Raw genomic sequence first — 26,468 nt, forward strand, 5'->3', positions numbered from 1 at the left:
GAGCATTTACTGGGTGATTCCACGAGAGATCGAACATGCCTGTCCGGTCGCAATTTTTGTTTTGCCTGGGTTTTTTATATGTTATGTGGGCACATTCAAAGTGCACGGAACTGAAAATTTTATTTCCAAGAAACGCTCCCAGCGCGCCAAAAAAATATTTGAAGGTGGCGGCGCGTGCCTCCTGTTTTTGCTCACTGCAATGTTTTTGGATTTCACGGCCGAATTTAGCGCGAACTATAAATGATGTGTCAAAAATTTCTTTTGCTGGTTTTAATACGCATTACTGTGAATTACATCCATGCTTTTTTTATGCCGTCCTCAAAAAGAAGAAAATGTGAAAAAATGGCAAACACGGCCGAAATCAAAAAAGGGTCCTAAGTTTGAGGCGCCTTGGCGCCTTTACTATTTCAAACAGAAACTTGAAAACAGTGTCAACTATAGAAACGAGCCTTTGCAACATTTATACGGAAGATTATTTTCCTACGGGCAGCGAAAAAAAAGAAAAAAAATTGTTAAAACGAGTTTTTTTCAAAAAGTACATTTTCAAAAAATAAAATAAAAAACTTCGGTCTCAATTTTGACGGCAATTTTTTATCGAAGAGCGCTTATGTCAATGAACACACGGTTTTAATATCGTATGTCCTCATTTGCTTTGTTTACAAGATATAACTGGCCGAAGTGACCCTTGCTGCGAGTGCTCACTTCAGTGCGACTGATGGTTGTTAATAGGTTGCATTATGCGTAAATCGCAGTTTTAATTATTCTGCTGCAGCAAAACCTTGCTCTGGTGGCTTTTCGTCAAGAAAAATGTGTTCTCAGATTTTATTTGGTTCTACCGTGTGCGAAAGTGGGCTGCTGCTGCCCTCTAAAGGGTGATTCCACGAGAGATCGAACATGCCTGTCCAGTCAATATTTTTGTTTCGCCTGGGTTTTTTATATGTTATGTGGGCACAATAAAAGTGCACGGAACCGAAAATTTTATTTCCAAGAAATGCTGCCAGCGTGCCAAAAAAGTGTTTGAAGGTGGCGGCGCAGACCTCCTGTTTTTGTTCACTGCAATGTTTTGGGATTTCACGGCCGAATTTAACGCGAACTATAAACGATGTGTCGAAAATTTTTTTTGTTGGTTTTAATACGCATTACTGTGAATTACATCCATGCTTTTTTCCAAGTATTTCAAGGAGCCTTTGCAACATTTATGCGGAAGATCGTTTTCCTACAGACAGCGCAAAATAAGAAGAAAATAGTTAAAGAAGCGAGTTCTTTTCAAAAAAGTACATTTTTAAAAAATAAAAAAACTCAGGCCTCAATTTTGACGACACTTTTTTGTCGAAGAGCGCTTATGTCAGTGAAAACACCGTGTTAATATATATGTCCTCATTTGCTTTGTTCACGAGATTTAACGGGCCAAAATTACCCTTGCTGTGTGTGCTCACTTCAGTTCGATTGATAGTTGTCACAGCTTGCATTGCACTTAAATCTAGTTTTAATTATTTTCCTGCAGTAAAACCTTGCTCTGGTGTCTTGTCGTCAAGAAAAATGTATTCTCAAACTTTAATTGTGTCTAGCGTGTGTGGGGGTGGGCTGCTGCCGCTCTCTAAAGGCCGAACGCGCACGCAGTTTGCAGCTTACAACCTCAATTTACCCCGCCAGTATTCGCTAATCAGAAGCACGCGAGACACCGCGAACACATGGTTTAGGTCACTTTGTCAAAACTCTCCTTGCACACAGAATAAAGCATCTGTATGCAGCGAAGGCCAACTTAATCTGTAACTAAATGCCACAATCAGCAGGCGCGCCGTTATGCAGTTGTTTTCTCACTGCCTGCTTGCTTCCCTTCTATTACATGCATTGTACGCTCTAACCATCTTCCCCATTCGACGCACACTGTGCCTAAACAACATTTGTAAAAAAGTTAGCCCAATGATTTCCAAGCCGTTTATTTCACTTCCCGCAATCACATGTTTTCGGCGTCGCAGATAACGTCTTCCTGTATCATCTCGACCTTTACCTCAGCGTTTCAGCAGCCAGAAAACGTGCGGTGCGGCCTGATTAAGCCATGAGTGGCCGAAGCTGCCCAATTTATGATGTTTCGTTGCCACTTTACTAAAGTGCTTTCCCACGTCGAGGACAGCAGAGGTCACTGGTGGTACCAGAAGGACATTACCCTTAGTTTTGACAATGAGTGCGGCCTAGAAATTAAATATTACAGCCCAAAGCGCTTAGACACTTTTAGTCATAAAATGTTAAACTGTACGCAGTTCTGGAAAGGCATTCATGACAGCTGCGCAGATGTGAGATAATTTGTGCGGCGCCGTTCAGTATAAACGTTTCGGCTTGCTCTAGATCTAGCTGTTCAATACACGCGATGCGCGCGGCCCATGGCTACGTCAGATTGTTCTGTGCCGATTATTTACGCGTTCACAAAAAGATTGCCGAGGAAAACGTTGAGGAAAACGTTTTCGTTGCGCAAATTTTTTTTCTTTGCTCTTTTTGTTGTTGCCTACCTCCAGAAGCTACTGTCATAGGCTGAGGATCTTCGCGACACCTGCGAGGTCTGCTTGCATTGCTTTAGGCTCCTCAAGGAAAACCTGTCTACATCTAACCGCGATGAGGTAGACCAGCCATTCCTTCAGGAAGAAGAAGCGGTTGATATCTTGAACAGGTGCGCCCATCTTCCCTCTGATGATTGTAGGTGAGGTTGTAGGCTGCAAACTGTTTACACGTGAGCCATTTAGAGACCAGCAGCAGCCCACTTTTGCACACGCTAGACACAAATAAAATCTGAGAACACAATTTTCTTGACGAAAAGCCACCAGAGCAAGGTTTTGCTGCAGCAGAATAATTAAAACTGCGATTTACGCACAATGCAAGCTATTAACAACCATCAGTCGCACTGAAGTGAGCACTCACAGCAAGAGTCACTTTGGCCAGTTATATCTCGTAAACAAAGCAAATGAGGTCATATGATATTAAAACCGTGTGTTCAGTGACATAAGCGCTCTTCGATAAAAAATTGCCGTCAAAATTGAGACCGGAGTTGTTTTTATTTTATTTTTTGAAAATGTACTTTTTTGAAAAAACTCTCTTCTTTAACTATTTTTTTCTTTTCTTGCACTGCCCGTAGGAAAATGATCTTCCGTATAAATGTTGCAAAGGCTCTTTTCTATAGTTGACACTGTTTTCAAGTTTCTGTTTGAAATAGTAAAGGCGCCAAGGCGCCTCAAACTTAGGACCCTTTTTTGATTTCGGCCGTGTTTGCCATTTTTTCACATTTTCTTCTTTTTGAGGACGGCATAAAAAAAGCATGGATCTAATTCACAGTAATGCGTATTAAAACCAGCAAAAGAAATTTTCGACACATCATCTGTAGTTCGCGCTAAATTCGGCCGTGAAATCCGAAAACATTGCAGTGAGCAAAAACAGGAGGCACGCGCCACCACCTTCAAATATTTTTTTGGCGCGCTGGGAGCGTTTCTTGGAAATAAAATTTTGAGTTCCGTGCACTTTGAATGTGCCCACATAACATATAAAAAACCCAGACAAAACAAAAATTGCGACCGGACAGGCATGTTCGATCTCTCGTGGAATCACCCTACTGATCATTTTGGTACCTGAAAGTCAATGTCTTAGTGCGTGACAGTTTACGTCCCATCACGGGTGCGGTAATTCAAAACTTGCGCCTCGCGCTCCCGAAGAGCTGCCTGCCAACACGCGCGAGGGTGCGCGTCTGCCTGTCTCCCCTTTCAAGTGAAACTCGTGGACCCACCCGCGCACGTCACCCGGCCTCCCCCGCTCTCCTGCTGCGCGCGTGGACGGCGACGCGGCGACCGCGGGCGTTACTTTTCGTTCGCTGCGTGTGCTTTAAGAACAGCGTCTCTCTCGGTTCCCGCCGCTAGACAGGAGATGGATGACGGCAATGGCAAACGAAAGCGCAAAACGATTACGATCTCGTCCTGGACAACTGCTCGGCCCAGCACACCGCCGTTGTGCTCAAAAACATCGAGCTGTGCTTTTTGCCGCCAAACTGCACTGCGGTTGTGCAACCCCTGGACCAAGGGGTGATCATGAACTTTTATAAGTCGGGCTACCGCAAACGTGTAATCGACCGAATTCTACTCAATATGAGCATGAAGCGCGAGACTACAATCGACCTCTACATGGCGATCGAGATGCTACAAGCTGCTTGGATGTCTGTAACAGCAAGCACGATCGCCAACTGCTTTTGGCATGCCTCATTTGGTGTCAACAGCGAAGATATCGGTGCTGCCGCCAATGAGGGTGCCGCGGGTGACCAAGACCTGGCGTCGTGGGACGCTCTCCTGGACGCCGAAGTTGTGCCCGACTGCGACACCTTCTGCATGTACGTCAGTGACGATGCTGACGCGGTGACAACCGAAGAGCTGACAGAGGCTGAAATTGTGCACGCGGTGACAGGGGTGGTGAATGACGACAGTGACGAATGTGTCGACGACAGCCCAGAGCCTAACGTTGGCGAACCCGATGTTCCGACGTCCGCGCAAGCGCTGGATGCGGCAGACTTGCTGCACCGCTTCTTCGGCGCTCACGATGATGGCGAGGACGGACTCGACATGGCAGAAGTCTACTAAGGACTTTTTTTCTGCTAAGTGGGTCGCCAGCTGGCGTGCCGAGTTTGGCGTGAATGAAGTAGGAATTCTTTGCCGTTTTTTCTTTTATTTCTTTTGCTATATTTTCTCCGTGCGACGGCCGTTTTTCGTTTGCGTGGCGGGCTGCTGTGAGATTCAGTGGTGAGTACATCCTCTAATTGTCGGTAGAAATGGATATTGGCTATAATGAACTAATTGTTATAATGAAGTAATTACGTCGCCCCCTTCAACTTCGTTATAACGAGGTTTTACTGTACAGTAGTACCTCGTTAACTCGAAGTAGTAAAAACCAGAAAAAATTTCGAGTTAAGCAGATTTTCAAGATAAGCAAAGTTGCGCAAATTCTATTGAGAAGTCCAGCTCTCTAAAAACGTCATCACTATTGAGGAGGGCCTAACTGGCTCTTTGTAAAGAATTTAAAGAAAAATAATGACATACCAGAGCTGTCAACCAGCTGTGTTTTTCGGCACTGCCTCGCAGTAACACTTGCACCTAGCAAAACTTTCTCGAGTCGCTTAACACATCACATGTGGCGATCATCCGCACCGCTGCACTCAACTTCATTTCGCATCAAGCGAAACATGTTTCTTCTCTCGGCTGATGTCGTCACCCCTTGAGTAGCTGCGTCGACACTGCCGCGATCACAGTGCGTGATGCCAAGTAGTTTCACCTAAATGGTCAAACCAGTCGATGTTGCAGGCGAGATCAGTGTAGCCCACCACTAAGTCCAGAGAATCGGCCTTCTCTGTCAATGTTGTGACTGGAAGGGGCTCCTCTCGCACGGTGCAACCACACAATCAGCGCTTCCATATTGCTAGCGAACACATACAAAGGACGACATAGAAGGAGACAGGACCACCGCCGTTTAACCGTAGGTGACCAATAAGTAGTGTTTCGATTAACCAAGAATTTTACTGTGCCAAACGTATAAATCCAGCCAAATGATCCTATTTAATTCTGTTAATAAGGCATTTTCGTTTAACCAAGTTTCGTTTATTGGGAGTCCACTGTGTGGGGATTGAGGCTTGCCCGTCGCCATTGCGCTGGTTTTCGCCTATTTCTGCCATCCCCACGTCCGATCATGCCGTTCCTCTCCTCCGCCGTCTTACGGCGCTGGGCGAGCGGGGAGTGACGTTAACCTCCTCTCTCCCGGCGCCGGACCTCGACGGGGGGGCGCTGCGCTCGAGTTTCGTGTCCCGCGAGACGTTTCGCGTCAGCGAGGGGGAGACCCTCTCTGGACCTCGTAGGGTAAGCACGCATTTTCCTCTCCCGTCCGTCGGCTCCTCTTTTGGGCTCGCTCGGACGGAACTCGCTAACGGTGCCTTGCGCCAGCGGCGAGCGCTTACCTTACGTTGTCCCTTTCCGAACGCTAGGCTGAAGAGCGGTGCGGTGCATTCGCGCGTGGTCGTACTACGCCGAAACCGTACTTATCGAAGCCAACGCGAGCGGAGTTTGCCCTCACTCGAGCGATCGGGCCCTGTGGTCACAGATCGTAAGAGTACGCAGCATAGTCGCGAGAGACCCGTTTTCTCTCAGCGGCGTGTCGCCGTGAGCCCGTTGCCCGCGGAGACGTGCTAGCGGCACCATTTGTGTTGTATTTTCGCCCGTGGCATGGTGAAGCCTGTTTGCTTCTCCCGCCGCCTTTGGGAGCGGGCGTTGTACGGCGTTTTGTGGTGTTGCCGCGGGCAATAAACTGTTGCGGATCTCGAGAGCAGTACTGTGTACTTGCCGCGTTGCGCTCGGCGCCTTTGCGCTCGAACGTACGTGTGCAGTGGCGCGCTAGTTCACGCGAGGCGACGGCAAACGCGGCCCTGTGGCTCGCTAAGTCCGAACCCACGCTAGTGGCCGTACTCCTGTGAAGTACGTGCACACTACACTTCCCCCTCTCCTAAATTTGCCCTTTACCGGTCTGCCAAGGCAGCCGGCGGCCACCCATGCAGTTAAAATAACACTGCTATGAGCAACCACTAGCCTCATCCAGCCCAGTCGCTGCTGTCAAAGGGAAAGGAAAAAAACACTGTCAAGGATACACGGAATCAATGGAACTTTATATTTGAAGAGGGGAAAAAAGATAAACGGAAAAGGAAAAAAAAAAAACGGGGAAGGAAAGAGAAAAAAGGGAAAATTGAAAAGCATAAACATCAATCAAATAAAGTTCTCGTCACTAAAGTCCACCAGCAGGTCGTTGACACCGTCGTCCGCGGACAGTGCGCTCGCAGCAGCCGCTGGCGGAGAGGTACCGACGAGGGCCGCAAAGTTCGGACTTGTCACCATTCTTTCTATACACAAGGCCGCGAGGTCCCGGTCGGGAAGCTCCGGGGGCGGCGCAGTCAGGGTCGGTGTCTGCTGACGTCTGCCGTCCCGCGCCGCCTTGGTCTTGGCCGCGTGCAGGGCCCCCTGATAGTGGCACTTGAAGTACACTGTGACACCACAGAGGGCGCAAGCCTGTAGCCCAGGAGGGTCCGGGAGCCGAGCGCCCTGCGACCGCACGTCGGCCTCCGTGATCGTACGGCCGCGAAACGGCCACGGGACGCGCTCGAGCGGCATTTCCCGCCGCACTCGTCGCTGCGCCTTCCACGGCAGATCGCTCACGAAATACCTTGGTATCTCCTGGTCGTCCTGGTGTGTCCAGGTGGCCACACTTCGCTGCTCTGGCGTTGTGCGCGGCGGTGTTGGCGCCGCGGGCTCAGGCCGCCGGCTTGGCTGCTTCGGCGCTGCAGGCTCGGGCTGCCGGCTTGGCTGCTTCGGGGCTGCAGGCCCGGGCTGCCGGCTTGGCTGCTTCGGAGCTGCAGGCCCGGGCTGCCGGCTTGGCTGTTTCGGGGCTGCAGGCTCGGGCTGCCGGCTTGGCTGCTTCGGGGCTTTTTTTGTGTCCCGCCGGCGAGCAGGCGGCCGTGTGTCTGCGGAGACGCCTGATCCTGACATGACCGGGCCCGCTCAATCACGACGTATAGCCAGCTCCGTGGATTCACAACTAAGGCGTTGCACTCTCGCTGCAGGCCCCCACCACACCGGGCTCTCGGACGATGATGCACCAATCACAGCACAGAGCACACACACACGTCACTGCACATAGCAGCGCTTTCACCAAGCGCGGCCTGAGTTCGCCGTCCAAGGCCACTGCGCCTCACTTTTCACGGTGTCATGTCGCCGACCGCGCGCGCTCGCGTGGGAAGGCGCAAAGCGTCCTTCGTTCCTCTACCCCGCAAAGCACCGCTATTCACGAATCCTTCCGCAGGCACAATAATATAAAACACGGAAAGAAAGTAAAGAGAGCAAAATGACAGTCAATATGCGGCAACCACAATCGGAAAACGTATTAAATACACATGAGTATTCAAATAAAACAAAAAAAAACACTAGCAGCAACCTGGGCGGGCCGACTTCTTTGCGAGCACTGGCCGCAAAGAAGCTAGCATACTGAGGCTAGAAAGTAACTGAGGGCCTTCGGTTGCGGAAAACAGAGTCCGCCGTCCGGCGCGAAATCACAAAGGTGACCGCTTCCTCAGATTATACCGATGCGTGGTCCGAAAGCGGTCCGCCGCACCGGGTGTGCCCCGTTGCTTGCGCGAAGTACCACAGGGCACTGGCGCAAGCTCGTCAGACCGTGATGCAAAGGCTTTCAGGTCTGCGATATGGGCACGGCTGAGTTTTCCCGAAATGGGATCTTTCAGCAAGTACGCGAGTGGAGTCCAAGCTTTCTCCACTCGGTACGGACCAAGCCACTTAGGAGCGAGCGAGGCTGAGAACCCCTTACTCGCGTCGCTAAGGGCGTGGTTGCGCTTCAGGACAAGATCGCCCACCTCAAATGCTAGGTCGCGATGCTTGCGGTCATATTGGGCCTTCTGCTGAGCCCTGGACGACGCCAAACTTTGCCTTGCTTTACAGAAAGCTCGACAAAGCCGGTCCCGAAGCTGTGATGCGTAAGCAGAACAGTCTGCCTGCTTCTCCTCGTCCCCGAGCTGGCATTGAATGACACTGGTCACCGGATTTGCCAACTCCCTTCCAAAATTTAAGAAGGCGGGCGAGAAACCAGTCGAGCGACTCTCGGATGTTCGAATGGCGAACGCGAGCTCGCTCAAATGGTCTGCCCAGTCCCTTTGACTTTCGGCAAAGGCCGCCAACATTGGTTTGAGCGTACGATTGACGCGCTCCGTCAAATTGGACTGGGGATGGTAGGGTGAAGTGGTGCAGTGATCAATTCCAAGGGAACGGCACGTGACACCAAACACTCGAGCGGTGAAATACGAAGCGTTGTCAGTGATGAGCCTTTCCGGAAAGCCGAACCGGCAAAACACTTCCTGCAGCTTCTCGAGCACCGCCCTCGCTGTCACCTTCCGAAGAGGGAACAATTCCACCCACTTCGAAAAGTGATCCACGACTACCATGAGGTGAATGAACCCCTGCTTACTTCTGGGAAAAGGTCCCATTAGATCGCAGGTGGCCACTTGCCACGGACGCTCACTGACAATCGGTTTCATCAGACCAGGTGGCTTGCCACCCCTAGACTTCACCGTTTGACAGACGTGGCAGGAACGGCAATAGCGATAAACGTCACGCTTCATGCCGGGCCAGGTCACCGTCTTGCTCAGTTTTGCGAAAACCTTGGAGCCACTCAGGTGACCGGCCATGGGTTCGTCGTGAGAAGATCGCAACAGGGCGACTCTCAGACTTTTGGGCATAACCACCTTAAACGGATCGATAGACTCGTCGTCGGTGGCTATATATTTCAGCAGGAGCCCGTCATGGTCCAGCAAATATGAATCCGCCGGGGACTCAGCGACACACGCTGGTTCCAGCCCCCTATCCGCGCCCGCTGCAGGGCAAGCAGCGTAACGGCGCTCCGTCTCCCTGAGACCGTCGCACATTTCGCGACAAAACGGATCACTTTGCTGAGCCTTCAGTAGCTCTTCTCTGCTGAAAGCGATTCCCATTCTCCCAAAGGGGAACCTGGTATCGCGCCCACTCAGGACCACAGCAACCGCCGCTTGCGTCGGCGTCACGGGTTCGCTCTCGGCATCGTGGCCTTTGGAGAGCTCACCCGCTGGCCGGCTTCGCGGTGCGCTGTTTGCCTGGATAGCAGCCAGGGTTCGTCCGAATGCGGCGGACTCGCCCCTTTCGCCGAACGGCGGCGAAGCCGCTGTTTCGCCCCCACCGCTTGCTTGTGCAAAGGCACCGCTATCGGCTGTCGCACCGGAATCAAGGTTCTCGGCAGACTCGCCATGTTCAGCGCAAAAAAAAGGAACACGAAAACACAAGGAAGTACACGACACAAGGAAGTACACAAGGAAGTACACGACACGACCTCAAAACCATTGTTAAGCTATCGCTCTGCCCATTCAAAAATTGTAAAGAATGGATTGGCCACGTCTTGTCTCAATTCGGCTTTAAAAAAGTCCTGTCCTCACACTGTACGTGAGTTTTTTACGGCAGGTTGACAGATTGGAAGCGGCTGGTTTCCCGCGCCTGGTCCTAGCTTCCACATCACAGCGATTGCTTCATCGCTTGAAAAAAGAAAAAGAAGAGGGTCTAGATCCAGTGGTTCTACCCTCGGATAAGGGAAAAAAGTTCGTTGTTATCCCTTATCTGCACTCGGTATCCCACCGTTTGAAGAAGATTGGTGGTCATTATGACGTGAATGTTGTTTTTCGCGCCGGCAAGAAGCTAGGGAGCGTTTGCGCGAGAGTTGAAAAAAGAGCGCAGGAGAGGCAGGCCGCTGACAGCACTGAAGGTTGCACCATGAAGCACTCTAAGCGATTCACTGAATGCGCGAGCGGAGTGGTGTACGCCATCCCTTTGTCATGTGGTGGTGCGTACATTGGGCAGACGGGTCGTTGTCTCAACGTCCGTCTAAGGGAGCACGCTAGCTCTCTGAAAGGCACACCATCTACGCATCTTTCCCTCCATTGCCGGCAATGCGGATGCGCAGCCGAGCTAAACAAAACCACCGTGATGATGAGGCACAGGGACCAGCGCACGCGTGAAATAGCTGAAGCGTTTGAAATTATAAAAGCAAGAGACAGATGCGTGAGCCAGCCTTCAATCGCTCTCACGGAGGCTGAGATTACCTATCTACAGCATACGTGAGTATACATGCCTGGTGGGGGATAAGATTTTCTGTTTGGTTTTTGTGGCTTTTTTGTTTTCTGTTTTTTTGTGCTTATATATGACACGTTTCTTCCATTAAAATTTCAGTTGTTAGCAGCGCTTGTGTCGTGTACTTCCTTGTGTTTTCGTGTTCCTTTTTTTTGCGCTGAACATGGCGAGTATGTTCCAACTAGCCCAATTTGCCACCTTACTTCTCGGCAGACAATGGGGCACGAGATAGCGCGTCAGCTACCACGTTGGTGCTCCCCTTTCGATACTGCACTGCAAAATTATAGTGCTGTATCAGGAGAGCCCAGCGCGCCAGCCTGCCCGCAGGCTCACGGAGCCGCATCAGCCAGCTGAGCGCACTGTGATCCGTTTGCACCACGAATTTCGTCCCATCAAGGTAGACGTCAAATTTCCGCAGTGCAAACACGATGGCGAGGCACTCCTTTTCGGTAACGGAATAATTTTTCTCCGCGGGTACCAAGGAGCGGCTGGCAAAGGCCAACGGCTGCAACACGCCATCGTATTCCTGTAGGAGAACGGCTCCTAAACCCAGATCGCTCGCATCAGTCTGTACAACGAACGGTCTGGTCAGGTCGGGGAGTCTGAGCTGCGCTGTCTCCGCAATGGCGCTAGACAGTCGGCAAAACGCCTCTTGCTGCTCAGGTCCCCATTGCCAAACAGCAGACTTACCCAAGAGCTTGGTCAAGGGCGCCTGCAGTCGGGAACAGGACGGTATGAAGGAACGATAAAAGTTAACCATTCCCACAAAGCGGCGAAGGCCACGTACGTCCTTGGGCACGGGGAAATCGAGGATTGCTCGAAGTTTCTCCCGATCCGGCTCAATGGAGCCTCTCGCGACTATGCTGCGTACTCTTACGATCTGTGACCACAGGGCCCGATCGCTCGAGTGAGGGCAAACTCCGCTCGCTCGGACGGAACTCGCTAACGGTGCCTTGCGCCAGCGGCGAGCGCTTACCTTACGTTGTCCCTTTCCGAACGCTAGGCTGAAGAGCGGTGCGGTGCATTCGCGCGTGGTCGTACTACGCCGAAACCGTACTTATCGAAGCCAACGCGAGCGGAGTTTGCCCTCACTCGAGCGATCGGGCCCTGTGGTCACAGATCGTAAGAGTACGCAGCATAGTCGCGAGAGACCCGTTTTCTCTCAGCGGCGTGTCGCCGTGAGCCCGTTGCCCGCGGAGACGTGCTAGCGGCACCATTTGTGTTGTATTTTCGCCCGTGGCATGGTGAAGCCTGTTTGCTTCTCCCGCCGCCTTTGGGAGCGGGCGTTGTACGGCGTTTTGTGGTGTTGCCGCGGGCAATAAACTGTTGCGGATCTCGAGAGCAGTACTGTGTACTTGCCGCGTTGCGCTCGGCGCCTTTGCGCTCGAACGTACGTGTGCAGTGGCGCGCTAGTTCACGCGAGGCGACGGCAAACGCGGCCCTGTGGCTCGCTAAGTCCGAACCCACGCTAGTGGCCGTACTCCTGTGAAGTACGTGCACACTACAACTGTATCTGTCAGAAGCATGATACTGGAGAGGGACAGCACGTCTATCTATCGCATCTCTATGGCAACGTGCTCAGACGTACATGTGACGCAAGGAGTCATACCCTTTAGGTAGCGTCACACCTTGATTGCTCCCTGAACTAAGGTGGACCAACGGTTCCCATTGAGAAGCGAATGTTTGCACTGGCATTGAAAAAAATGGAGGATGCGTTGGATATGAACACTCAACTTGTAATCTACTGTGTGTGGTGCAAGAGGCAAATGCTAACTTGGGGATCCGCTCCATACTTGTGCTTGACGCATTCAAGTGCCACCTAGACCAGCGTGTCAAAGATAAACTGGCCACACGGACTTGGTGGTCATTCGAAGTGTCACGACGTCTCAGCTTCAGCTACTGGACACGTGCATTAACAAGCCCAAGAAAGATTGTGAACGGGCACTCCATAACCAGTGGATAGTCAAAGGATGCTACACAGTCTCATCGCGCAACGGGCTGAAGCGTGGCTGTCGAGGATGTGACAAGGTGGGTGGCTGAGGCTTGAGATTCTAGCTAGCATAATCCAGGAAGAATTTGAGAAATATGGAATTTCTAATGCCATGAACGGAACAGAAGGGATGCTTTGGTCAGAGCGTGACAAAGACCTTTTCGAGAGTGAGTGAATGGCACCTTGCGCTGTCATTATGTAGGAGGAATAAACAGGCTTTTTGCCTTGCCAAAAAACATTTTGCCCATTCTTCTTCATTCGCAGAAATAGCATGCACGTTACAATGCAACCTCCCACCCCCCTCCACCCCCCATCTGCAGAAATTAGGTGCACTTAAGAATCAGGGATGCGTTAGACTTGGGTAAATAGGGTAGCTCAAGTGCTCTGTGCAGCATACTGACCGCAGCAATGGAGGGCTTCTTGTTGTCGCCAGCTGGCGGGTGAGTGACGTCGGCACCGAGGAAGATGACCGGCTCGTTGAACACCTTGGGTCGGATGCTGGGCACCAGGATGGAGTTGATGCCACCTAACTTGACGTTGATCTTGAGGCACAGGTTGGACAAAGTCTGCGGGGATGTCTTGTTGACGTTCTTGGCCTGGACGCACTGTGTGGCCATGCCCAGCACAGTGTCCCCGACACGCTTGACCTCGGCATAGACGGGAGTCTTGCCGGGCAGTACGACAACAACGAGCTGCAGCCCCTGAAAGGTGGACTTGAGGTATCTGAACATTGGCTCCACCTGGTCGGGCCCCGTGGCATACTTGCAGAAGCAGGGCTGGCCGATAATGGGCATGCCCGCGTCGTTGCTGATCTTCTGCAGCTGCTGGGTGAAGTTGCGCAGGGCGTCCTCTCGGCAGGTGCGCTGTGGCGCAAAGCAGGCGATGGCCCAGATACGGATCTCGACACCAGTGTGGAACTGCTTGCCCCGCATGTCCCACACCCCCTGGTTGGGGATCGCCTGCTGCTTGGTCCGGCCGCCATACTGCAGCTTTGGCGGAGGCAGGATGCGGCCCCTCACCTCCATCATAGTGTTGCTGATGGACAGACCAAACTCCTGCACGTACGGGTCCGTGTTGAAGTCCGCCTTGCGCACCAGGTTGTTGATCTCACGCTCCCGGTCCGGAGCGGACCGCGCAGTTGCCTGCACCAGAAACGAACAGCACATATGGAAGCCTGACCATAGGATTTCATGCATCAATGATGCCTCTAACTGAAAACATGCATTGCTCCTATTGTGCAACATTGTTTCACACCTTAATCATGGTAGATGTCTGCATGTCAGTGAGCTTCTTGATGCACCTCTGACCAGCCACGATGTTGCAGACCTCGAGAGGGAGGTAGGTATGTTTGTGCTCCTGGCCCACTTGAAGGCAGGGAAGGTGCGGGTACCTGCACACACATTCTCACTGCTTTCAACCAACATTCCAGAACAGGTTCGGTGAGAAATACCGTATTTATTCCAAGGCGGTCACAATTATAAGGCAAGGGGGGAGTTGAAGGAACCAAAAAGAAAAGTTTGCACACCAATATAAGGTGAAGGATCCCGCCAGAAAATTTACTTGAATTCCAAGCTCTGAAATATGCCAAATGCAACTGTGTAAGCACGTAATCATGAGCTGTCATCATCTGATGCATCAGTGCTCTCCTTTTCCCTGTTGCCCTTTTAAGGGGAGACACGGGTATGGGAGGCCGAAAATTTTCTCAAAAACCGATTTTTTGAAGTATTTTTTTTCATAATCATTAAGTTCTAAGGAAGCTGCTCCTAAAATACTATAGCCCTGTAATGCGTATTTGTCGAGTTATTGGGCCGCAAAGTCAGTTTGATGACCATTTTCGCTTCCGAAACCACCTCAAAAACGATCGTATTCAACGCCGCAGCGCGCGAGAACCGCGCCAAGTAGCGCGGCCATTTTGGTCTCATTTTAAAGACGCATTTTTCTATTATCTGTTCCTAGCAGAAGAACGTTTTTCGTCTAGCAACAACGCAGCTATCACGCATAAAGAAAAACCAAATACTCGCACATCATTGGTGCGTTTTTGTCACGTGGGGCAGTTCCCGGTTTCCCATTGGACGCGAAGGGATTCGTCTGCTAGACCGCGGCGTGCAAGCCGCCATTTTGCGTAGAGGCCTAACAACGGCTGTGAATTCGGTGCAATGGCAGGCGGTCATCGGAAGTTCCGGAGTGCTCATGCGTTCGGAAAAAAGCGAAAACGGCGTCCGAGAGCCCGCACCTTATCACCAGTGAGACCTTCTGCCGCCGAGAACTCGGACGAAGCAGGCTGTGCCAGCGCTACCACCGCCGCGGCACCCGCGATCGCGGACGCGATAGCCGCGTCCCATGATCACACGAGAGCTGTGCGCGTCGACACTCCCCTGGTTTCCGACGCTGAAAAAGTGGCCCTCGAGTGTCGTGCGAGTGATGTTCTCCAAGACCTTTCATCGAAGTCTGCCACACAATGCAAGCGGTCTTTTTTCCAAGACTCGGATGGAGTCGCAACGTCTGGTACGCCGTTCACCGTCGTTAGCTTAGAGTTGGTGAACGAACTTCTTCAGTGTATGAAGTGTGGTGTGTGTGGCGGGCCTGGCAGAATCTCCAAGGAAGACCGCGAATATGGCATCGCCGCGAAACTTGTTCTGACATGTGACGAGTGCGGCAAACTGAAGACCGTATGGAGCTCGCCGAGAGCAGGGGGGGACGCAGCGCACGGCCCTTTTGAAATTAACGTGCTCGCGGTTCGCGCGGCAATGAGCACAGGAAACGGACAAACTGCGCTGAATGATATTTTTTCCGCCCTAAATATTTCACGGAGAGGCCTACATACCAAGACATACCAGGATTATGTGAAATTGAAAATGAACCCTGCCGCGCAGAAGGCTGCCGCGCGCGTTATTGAGGACTGCGCGAGCACCGTGAAAACGGTGTATTCCGAACTTAACTTTGGAAATCCTGGTAACATCGCCGTTTCCTTTGATGGGACTTGGCTGACCAGGGGCCACTCATCCCATATTTGTGTAGGGACCGTGATTGAACTATTCACGGGTTATGTGCTCGACTTCGTCGTCCTGTCAAACTTCTGTTTGGGCTGCCAGCTAGGGCCGAAGGAGGACAACTCAAGGTATGCCGAGTGGCTAGCTGGCCACACTTGCCAAAAGAATACCTCCAGTAAGCCAGGACAAATGGAGGTGGAAGCAGCGCAAATTTTATTTGGCCGCTCATTGGAGAGACATGGGCTCCGCTACATGACCATGTTGTGTGATGGAGACAGCCGGGCCTTCAACAGTCTGCAGGAGGCACAGGTATATGGCTTCGTGCCAATAGAAAAAGAGGACTGTGTCAACCATGTGCATAAGCGCATGGGCACAGCACTTCGAAACCTCCTGCAAAAACAAAGAGCCGAAGGAAAGCCAAGCCTTGGCGGCAAGGGCAAACTGACGGGCGAGCTGGTCACGAAGCTCACTTCATATTATGGATGGGCTTTACAAAGTAACGAAGGAAACATAGAGGCCATGCATAATGCTGTCTGGGCAACCTTTTATCACGTAGCATCTACTGATGCAAGCCCTCAGCACTCTCACTGCCCAACTGGTGAAGAGTCATGGTGCAAGTACAACAGGGCTGTTGCCAAGCAGGAGACTCCTCCGAAGCATCGCTACAACCTGCCGGAGTATGTGGTTGATGCCTTGCGGCCTGTTTACACGCGCCTCTCTGACAAGAAATTGCTGGAGCGTTGTCAGCGAGGCAAAACGCAGAACCCAAACGAGAGCCTGCACTCCGTCATCTGGTCGCTCGTGTCCAAGAACAAACATGCGTCCCTTTTCACTGTTGAAGCTGCTGTGGCCGAAGCCGTCGCAAGGTTCAACGCTGGCAAAGGGAGAGCAGATGCTGCCATATTGAAGGAGCTGCACCTGCAGCAGAGTGTTGTGGCCGCTGAAAGATGCTCAGAAAAGGACAGTCGCCGACTAGTGGCATCAGAGAGGAAGCATGAGCATGCTGAAAACTTCAAGCATGCCATGAAAAGAAAGCGCACCAAGGAGAATGATGATGACTACGTTCCTGGTGGCTTCTAACATGGTTAATACACAGATTCACACCTTTTCTTGTTGAATATAAATGCACAGCATGTTCCTAAACTTCTTTTGTCGTTTTCTCAAAACAACATTTTTCACCACACCCTAAGCCATTGCCCACAGTATCTTTTGATGTAGCAGTCGGATTTTGATAATTCTTGCAGCATTTGAAAGCTTATGCATCGATTAGTGCAACAAAACCAAAAAAATATGATATTTTTATCTAGAACAGGGATTTAATTAGCAACAAAGTTAAGCAACAGTTTTAGATTTCTGATTAGTATACTTGTTAAAAGCCATAACTCTGGTATCAATGAAGCTAAAAATAAAATTATGGTTTTGTTGCACTCCCTGGCCTTCATAGAATGCTGTCATGTCAAATTTGTAACAATATTTTATGAGGAAGATGTCAAAAGGCTGGGCAGAATGCAAGTTTATGTAACAGTCAATATTTAAAAATCTAAAAGTGATAGCAAAAAACTAATTGCATATTTGTTTTCAGCTGTGAAAGATACATATTGTATTAAAATTTCAGCTGGAAATACTGAAAATTAAAAAAAAAAATTTTTCGGACCAGTGTCTCCCCTTAACACTCATGGTCCTCAGCGCCGTCGAAGGAGTTAGAAATGCAGCACTTCTTGAAAGAAGCTGCTACCATTGCTGCCACCGTTGCCCAAGCATCAGCTATCCACCGAGCGACCACAGACTGCAATGCACGCTTCTAACACCGCGACTGTGCAAGGCCATATTGTTGAAGGCCATCCCAGTGATGTGATTGACTGAAGCTGTTTAGGAGCAGGTTTTTGGAGCCGAAAAAAGGTCTTTTAAGGGGAGACGTGGGTCTTAAAAAATGGTTTTTTAAAAGTTGGGTGAATGGCATGAAAATTAATACACTTATTCAGCTTTTTCTGCAGATTCAAAATCTCTAAGTAGATTTTTAATAGCTGCATTAGAACAAAAGATATGCAATTTCTAACACATATTTAAGCAAATTTCTTACGGGGATTTTTAGCAACTTTGCTTCGTCAAATACAAAAAAGTATGTGGCAAGATTGCCAGGAAGCTGGTCTGGCCGGTGATGCTATTTATTTTCTTATAATGTTGTTCACCAAATTATCATTCTCAATTATCAGAAATAGTACGCAGCAAAAAAATTTCATTCACATTTACGGCTATTTATTTTGCATTCAAAGTTTGTTGAAGACAATCTGATTAGCATCACCGGCTAAACCAGCTCTCTGGCAGCCTTGCCACATACTTTGTTTCTGTGTTTGACAAAGCAAAGTTGCCGAAAATTCCCGTAAGAAATATGCTTTTAGAGATTGCACATCTTTTGTACTAATGCAGCTACCAAAATTCTAATTAGAGATTTGGAATCTGCAGAAAAAATGGGATAAGTTTGTTAAATTTCGTTCAGTTCACACAGCTAATAAAAGAAATAAAAAAAAAGACCCGCGTCTCCCCTTAAAGCAGCCAAAAACACGTTTTGGAGCAGTTAAAAGCTCACTGTCAAGTGGAAAAATTGACCATGTGAAGCAAAACAGTCAAATAAGAAGGAACTCTTTTGAAATAAGAAGTTCTGTCCAATACTGGGTGTTTGCATAACACCACTGGATCACCGAACAGCCCCGTAAGCATAAACATTGGCGTTGCGGTCTTATAATGGCTTAGAGTGGCCAAACAAACAACGCAGGTAGGGTTTCCCAGCTAGAATAGAATCTCTGTGATACGAATCTGAAGGGGGAGAGACAATATTCGTATCACCCGATATTTCGTATCATCAAAAAACTAGCAAAATCTGTTTTCAACCACGATATACACACAAAACATTTGTTTCTGTCAAAAGAACTCGCGTATGCCTTTCTGGGACACACGTGAACAGACCAATAAGGGACGGCGCAACTGGCTGCCGCGAAAGTGCGCATCTAAGCTTCGCTTGAGGCTTCGACGGAAAACTAGGTGTCAAAGTCCACCCCACCATAGTGATAAGCGAAGATAGACACGATCGCCAAAAGGCTTTGTGCCTTTTGGCGCTCACAAGCTTGTGGGTGTCTTCCTTTGTTTAAAGAAGCAGCTATTTTGTTTTCGAACCAAGTTCAAAGGACTCGTGAAATTGTGGAAGCCGCCTATATTTCTAAATCGGGTGCTTCTTGTATAAGCTGTCCGACCGTAGCGCTATCAAGCCGAGAGGTAGATTACCTTGATATAACTTAAGGGGGGACGTGGCAATGAAAACTATCTTGGTTATTTATGGAGATAAAGTGATGAAATTTGGCATGCAGATGTGATATGTTGTGCTGATATCGAAACGGAAATCGGTTTTGAGCTATCTGTTGTAGTTTTCGAGTTACAACACTTGATAGACTCTCATTGTCATCCCAAAATTAATTAATGAATTAGACATAAGTTCGTCAAGATCTTTGCATAAGCATATTCACAAGGACCCATTCTGTGCCGTAACGCTATTGGTTTATTTTTTCATATTCAAATAGGCAAACAAAAAAATTTTTGAAATTTCTTGTACTCATTGTCTTACTAACAACTTTTACAAAAAGCCAATTATAAAAATCTGTATGGCGTGCAGACAAATATGGACAGCTTTACGGCACTCGCCAATGTCTCGGGATCTAAGCGCAGAAAACGGAATGGCTATATCTTTGTTTGTTGTGAAATGGCACAGGGATGACTGACAGCAACTGTTCAAAAAATGAAAGCTGAGAAAATGGAGCTCAAAGAAAATGCAGCTAATAGCTAAGAAAACAGAACTTAGAAGGAAGCTGGTTTTATTTTTCATTGGAGATTTTGAGCTTTGTGGCTATTTTGAGCTTTATCTGTCCTCTTTATGATGACGCCAATATGGTGGCACTGTGTCAAGGGAAAAATGCAGATTTGCATTTTCTAAAGCCCAATTTTGTCATCGTTTTTGATGACAGCACACTAGTAAAATGGTTTTTTTTTTCAACTTCTACTGCTTATTTTGGTCTCATATTTCACCATGACATAAAACATGGTCTCAGGATTGCAGAAAAAAATAAAATGAAAAATTGAATATTTTGACCAAATTTACCATTCCCATTGCCACGTCCCCCCTGGTGACAAAAAACGTGCCTGGTGTTTTATCTTTTATATGCATATTCATTCTGCGGTGGTCTGGTTCTTTTTCTTGTTTTTTGTAATGTGTGTGTATATCTTCTTTCGCTTTTTGATTAAAGCTTCAGTTGCTAGAAGCACGTCGTCCTGTCTCCTTCCTACCTGTCCATTGTGGTTTTTTTCGCGCCTTTTAAAGATGCCTTTTTTAAGACTACAGTAGACTCCTGTTAAACGAAAGCTGAAGGGACCAGGAAAATCTGTTTCATTTAACAGGAGTTTCGTTTACTGAGAGATGAAAAGGGGTGCAGAATTCAAGCACAAAACCAATCATGTTAGAGGCAGTTGTTCCATTTAAGCAGCAATTTCATTTAAGAGAGTTTCGTTTATTGAGAGTCTACTGTATATTGCCTTTGACCTACCGCTGCATTAGCAGTGTACCTTTGGAGCTCGTAATCGCTATCGATGATCGTGTCGATAGTGACCGTGTGCGGTAGTTCCGTTTTCAATCAGCGTGTGCTGGTCGTGCACATGCCTTCAAAACTACATTGTTTGTTGCTATTTATGATCGCATCTGCCACGGTTTTGTCTGCACTGTTTGCGGAAAGCAGCATCACTTTGACAAGGTGGACGCTGGACGCACATGAGCTTTCGGAGTTCAGTGAGTTTCGCCGTCGCCATACATGATCATGTCAATAGCGACCGCGGTTTCGTCCACAGCAGTTGTGGCAAACGATAACCACAGTTCTCACAATGTGCATGCTGTCCGCTTGCGTATATCCGAAGCTTCCAGCCTTCTGCTCTCGACCGTTGCTCAACGAATGCGAAGGACTTGCCAGCGGAAATAATCGTGACCGGCTCTAATAAGTGTTGCATTTCGAACACGCTCGATGGCAGCAAGGACGATGTCATTTGGGATGCCGAGGGTGCCTGCGGAGAATCCGTCGAAAACAACTTTCCCCACACTTCTGACGATGATGACGCTCCTGGCAGCGACTAAAGCGCGGAGGAAAAGTTATTGTAAATGAAGTTGTGGTACGTTTCAATTATTACCTATACCTCAGTGATACGAATCTCGTGGGGTTACCAAAAATATTCGTTTCATCCGAAATTCGTATCAACAGAAAACATGAAAAATCAGTATGCGACAAAAGGAAGTTGGCATACGCTTTGATTTAGTGATTTTCAGGGCCGCAGCGACGTCATGAACAGCCCTGAATGATTGCCAGTAAAGTTTTTACACGTCAGCGATCATACTTGCACTCGTAAATATACGGTGCATGCGCGCCTGTGTAATTAATGAACGAGATGTGTTGTGCCCCATGACCGCTAGTAGCCCCTTCCTAATCTTACTACGCTTTTCCGCATGACACCAAAGTACTGCGGCGAAAAGAAGCGCTTTGCTAACGATAGATAGAGGCCAAGCTCTTTCGCCAAGACCCTCCGCTTCGTCTCTTGGGGTCTTCGTCCACCTTTAATGGGACTTCATCACAAACCTGCAGCCCAGGTTTCAGTCTTGTGTCATGGAACGTCTGATTGCGGGGACATGGCTTGCATCGACGTGGCAGGCACGTGTTAACACAGTACAAAGACGCTGCTGCCTCGAGCACAGGAGCACGAGTCAACGTGTCGGGGAAAAAAAAAGCGCGACGTCAACGTGATCTGTAACCTAAACGCGAAGGCGCCTAAAGGCCTTCAAGATTCCCGCGCACTATCTCGGAGGCAACGACGCACCGTTCATGGTCGCGCAGCGCGCATGCCCGCGCCCGCGCGTGACTGCTGGGTCTTCCGCGACAGCGCGGGCAGCACCTGTCCGTACCTGTGCGCTAGCGTACGTTCGTATCAAACGTCGCAGGGTGCAAATCGGTTTGCAACAACCATACTCCAATACATTGCAGGATAATGGGCCTTGGCCGGGACCACAGAAAAATTCGTATCACCCCGAAATTCGTACGAGCCGTGATCGTATCACCGAGGTTTTACTGTATTTGAATATTTTTTAAAATTTTATTTCTCATAGAGCGCTATAATTAGGGGTTGACCTATATTCGTGCCCGACCTATTTTCGAGTAAATACGGTACAGTGGATCCCGGATATAGTGAACTCGAAGGGGATCACAAGATATATCTTGAACTTCCTTACAGCTCAACACTAGACACTGGCAAAAGGAACAAAAACAACACAGCGCCGTGTTGTTCGTTTTTGTTCGTCTTGCCGTCTTGCTGCAATACAGCTCACAAGATATTCAGATATATTCATAACTTTAAATACAAAATATGCCTACCTTGAAGCAATGCAAGTTTGCATGCAAGTTCCCGAGATTGTAACATGCGGGAACTTGCCGATTTGCACAGTGTGCAAAAAAATGTGGAAACAACTGCATCACATAAAAAGGCATGCTGACCTGAGTTTCATCTTGTACTTGTCCAGGAAATACTTGGCCACTGTGCATTCGACTGTCTGGCCATTCTCCAACTGCAATGGAAACCTAAAGAAATAATCGAAAACCTGGCTTCACAGAACAGCCTCTTGTAAAACATGGACATGTGAAAACGTGAAATGCACTTACGACTGGAGCTGGGCAGGCCTGCGGGTGACGTTGCAGACGCGGTACTTGCGGCGCATAGTGCCGCAGTGGGTGATCTCAATCTTGAGGCCCTTGATCTCCTTGGTGAACTTAACGCGCTGGGAGTCCGTGAGAGGCTTGCGCTGCTCGTTGACGTCACGCAGCTCCAGCACTTCGCACATGAACTCGATGACCGGCTGGGCCTTGTAGAAGGCCGTCGCCGACACATCGATGTTGAGCATCATCTTCCACTGGCTCGGCCGCACACTCTGGTGGAAACCAAACCACACTTCTCGTCCTCCGCCCAGTGGATGGAAGTAACCGTCTGGGGAGGAGAAGAAGGATCGACCCACGGGCGTGTACCTGAATGGCGACGGAAAAAACCTGGTTAAAACGTAGTTCCTACAAACTCCCGTCTCCACAGGGCCTAATGTGTTTGCTTAAATCTGCAATACTGCTTAAACCTCAGCGCATGCAAAGTAAAACCTAAACTGCTGTGACAAGCACTTACGTCATGGAGGGCAGGTGCCTCATGACCACATCGAGTGCCTGGACAGCATCCATAGGGATGTGGCGAGAGCGTCCCTCGAGCACTTCTTCAAGCGCGTACAGGCTGACCTGGGCAACCCATTTGATGGCCACCCGGAACACACGGTCCTTGCCCTCGCCCGGAAGGGTCACTTCCAGCTCGGCCTTCTCCTTGCCCAAGGGCAGGTCGTCTCGAGTATACATATTCTTGCGGCCATCAAACACTGGCTTCTGGTTGCCAAATATCTTGGAATACGACTGGACCATCGTCTCTATTATCTCCCTGCAACATGGATTCTTGTTAACACACTTACTTTCACTTATGATCTCAAGTGGAGGAGGAGGAACAACCCACCGATTGACTTTGCGTGGACACTTGTCAGGCGTGATGGTGACATCGTAGTGGTGCAGGAACCCGCGAGGCATGGAAATCTGAAAGTGGTTGGCCCGCAGCAGGATTGGCCTTCCCTCGGTGCCTACATTGGGACGCCGTGGACAGGAGAACTGCGGCAGTGCCACGGCCGCTGCAACAACCATCTCGGCAGGACCGAGGGCACCCGACGCAGCCGCTGCTACGGGGGCTGGGGCCGGGGCTGGCGGACCTAGGGGCACGGGGCCACCCCCGAGGGGAGTCACCGCACCAACCGGGGTGACGGGGGGTGGGGCACGTGGCGCCCCTCCCGGGCCTCCTCCTCCGCCGCCACTAGGGGGCCCAGGGGCTGCACAGAAAGTAATTCGCTGGGCTGTGCATTACGGATTCTGCCTAATGGGTGAAAAAAACGTCGCAGCAAAAGCAAGCCACATTAAACCCTAGTTACACTAACCTGAGTTCCTACGAACCACAGTTAGATCCGGTTAGACAAAGCTAACTGCAGTTATCCCACTAACTGTGGTTGCTCCAAACTGAGGTCGACCACTTCGGTTGAGAAAGCTAACTAAAAGGCAGCACCCATTTGGCAGACGACATGGTAGCGTGGCTCAAGCCGAGGCTGAAACTTCTTCCAAAAAGCCCGTCAACAGGCCTGCTGCAACAACAGAGCTGCCAATACACCAAACAGTCCCCCGACAAAAGAAACTCACGTCTCAATACCAAACACTAACACTGTCACAATTTATCAAGCCACAGTTTGTCTTGGCTTTTGCACCGATTGCAAGGCAACTATGCTCATAGTTATGAGAGCAGCCTTTATTTATGCCAAATATTGTTAATAAAATAAGAAGCTGGGCGAGTTGGTGTTGGTCCATGATGTAGAGGGGGGCGCAACTAACACTGTACACAAGAAAAGATGGACACAGGACGACACGCTACTAGCAATCAACTTATTTATTCAGGAAAAACATGTTTAAAACACAGTTAGACCAGATAAACCAAATGAGTCAACATAAAAAGATTACAAAAACAAGCACTCAGCACGATTATTTCACGTGTAGTTCTAGAACCCTCCTGCAGATTAATAGATGAATGACTAATGCAACTTGGCCCCTCCCATCCAATGTGGAAGGCCTCTATAATCTCCCTCTGTGTAGAGCCCTTGTGGCTGTGCTGCATTACTGTTGTTTGCCCAGAGGCTTGCAACTACCGTCTTTGCACTCCTTGCAGCACAATGCCAAATGCGTAACATGCCTGCCTATTAAAGAACTGTTGTGCTCCCGAAGACTCGCATTAACCCTCTATTGCATGAATTATGAAAGCCATTAGAAAAATTATTTTCTGAACTTTTATCATATGATAGACGAAGAAGAACGTATGCAAAAATTTTCAGATTTATTGTGATCATATTAATGAAGATACAGGTTTGTGCCAAATATGGCACACCATGTAGATGGGCGAGCGATATTAACAAAATCTCACGGCGCATTCACACTTGAGAAGCGAAGAGAAAACAAAAAGCCACAGCGGCAGGAAAACCATGTTCGTGCGCGTCGAAACAGTTCACATTTGTTCTGCCCCTCCTGCATGCCACTGCCGCCTTGGCCACTTTGAGAATTCATTTTATTTTGTGTTTCCTGAGCATTTAATTTCTTAACGAATCCAAGTAATGCACGCAAAACACGGAAAAGAAATAGCTTTCACGTTTTTCAACCGGTTTCAGGACATCTACATAAGCGGGCACACCAGCAGCGGCGGCGGATTCACCCGGCTGTCCAAAAGTGAGATACGATGGGGCACGCCGTCTCGCTACTGCTTCACCTTCTGCGAATTCCAGTCTTCTCTGCAATCTTAATCTAAACCAGGCTCTTGAGGAACGCGTTCTTGTCGAGGCTGTGAGTACGTTGTGCTGCACGGGTAGTTTGCAATTGCACCAATGCAAACCAACAGGTGAAAAACCACTATCGAACCACTGCCGATGCCCTGGCCGCCATGTTGAATTTGCGGCCGGTTGTTGTTACATCACGTGGTTTAAGCAAGTGCAGCCAAAGTACGGCCTCCCATGAAACGGAAAGGCGATCGGATTTCTTGTGGCGTAAAAATCTGTCTCGGACCAACATTTTCGCGTCGGGCTCGCCGCCTGGTTTTCCCGGCCGCTTAGGTGGCGAAGCAAGTGAATTTCCGGTGAGTTTTGCCGCTTTCGCCCCCTTCGAGGCCAAGTGTGAACACGCCTTCACTGATTGTCGCCTTTTTAGTGTGATGTGTGCGATAAAGCAAAGCGATTGTTTTCTGTGCTCACGCCAGTGTTGTAGGCGTTGTAACTAAATACGTTACTCATTACACTATAAAAAAAAAGGAACGCGTTACCGCCCTACGTTACCTACAAAAAAAATGTAACGCCTTACCGTTACCGAAAAAAAGTAACGACGTTCCCTCTGCCGTTACTCCGCAATCATGAGTTTTAATCAATGTGTCTTCGCTGCAGGAACCCGCAATAGGAATTTTTTAAATCTCAAATTTACGTTTCACATAAAACTTCAAACCCAAACAATTATACCCAAAATGCCGATTTCCCGATAATTATTTGCACAAATCTACAACCTTAGCAACATTATAGCTGCTTAAGGTTGCCTGTCGAGTTAAATGTGATGGCTTCTGACTCTGGCACATGGTGAAGCCATTTTTCTCAATGTGACATTATACAGAACATGAGATTCAATTATCAACGCTATCTGCAAAGAAAGCATCACTGAACTCTGAATAAATTTACCGTAATTCTGACGGCGTGCTTCTACTAGCAAAATAGATGCACAAACTTTGTAGTAGTAAAGGAATGCTTCAACCGCCTAGTCACCGAAAAAAAAAAAATATCTGTGAATAAACATTTTTTGTTCACTTTAACCTGTAAACCTGTTAACCTGTATGGGGTGTTCAAGATCAGCCTCGTTCGCTCAGGAGTTCAATAACCAGAAACTTAGCTGCCATTGCAGATAGAAATAAGCAATATTTATTTTCAAAAGAAAGTTGATAAGCCTTATTGGTTGTAGCAACTATTATGTACTAACGATGATAATATGTCGCATATTTAGACATTTTTCAAAAATAGTTTCCTTCACTCTACAAGTTCCAAGCAAT

General features: G+C 48.9%; 1 protein-coding gene across 3 annotated transcripts in view; it reads right to left on the bottom strand.

Moving 5' to 3' along the window:
- LOC119395629 (protein argonaute-2) overlaps positions 1-26,468 on the bottom strand; it is a 126,827-nt gene that overhangs the window by 53,615 nt on the left and 46,744 nt on the right. The window contains exons 2-7 of one of the 3 annotated variants that reach the window (XM_037662611.2): positions 23,319-23,682; positions 22,947-23,246; positions 22,439-22,798; positions 22,274-22,357; positions 13,966-14,101; positions 13,113-13,853 (exon numbers count right to left, since the gene is read on the bottom strand). In XM_037662611.2, the coding sequence (XP_037518539.2) occupies positions 13,113-13,853; positions 13,966-14,101; positions 22,274-22,357; positions 22,439-22,798; positions 22,947-23,246; positions 23,319-23,682 (1,985 nt within the window). The remainder of the gene's footprint in view (positions 1-13,112; positions 13,854-13,965; positions 14,102-22,273; positions 22,358-22,438; positions 22,799-22,946; positions 23,247-23,318; positions 23,683-26,468) is intronic. The other 2 variants (XM_049416708.1, XM_049416707.1) reach the window with 2 other exon arrangements.

This window comes from Rhipicephalus sanguineus, chromosome 6, assembly GCF_013339695.2.
Source record: "Rhipicephalus sanguineus isolate Rsan-2018 chromosome 6, BIME_Rsan_1.4, whole genome shotgun sequence".
Classification (NCBI taxonomy): domain Eukaryota; kingdom Metazoa; phylum Arthropoda; class Arachnida; order Ixodida; family Ixodidae; genus Rhipicephalus; species Rhipicephalus sanguineus.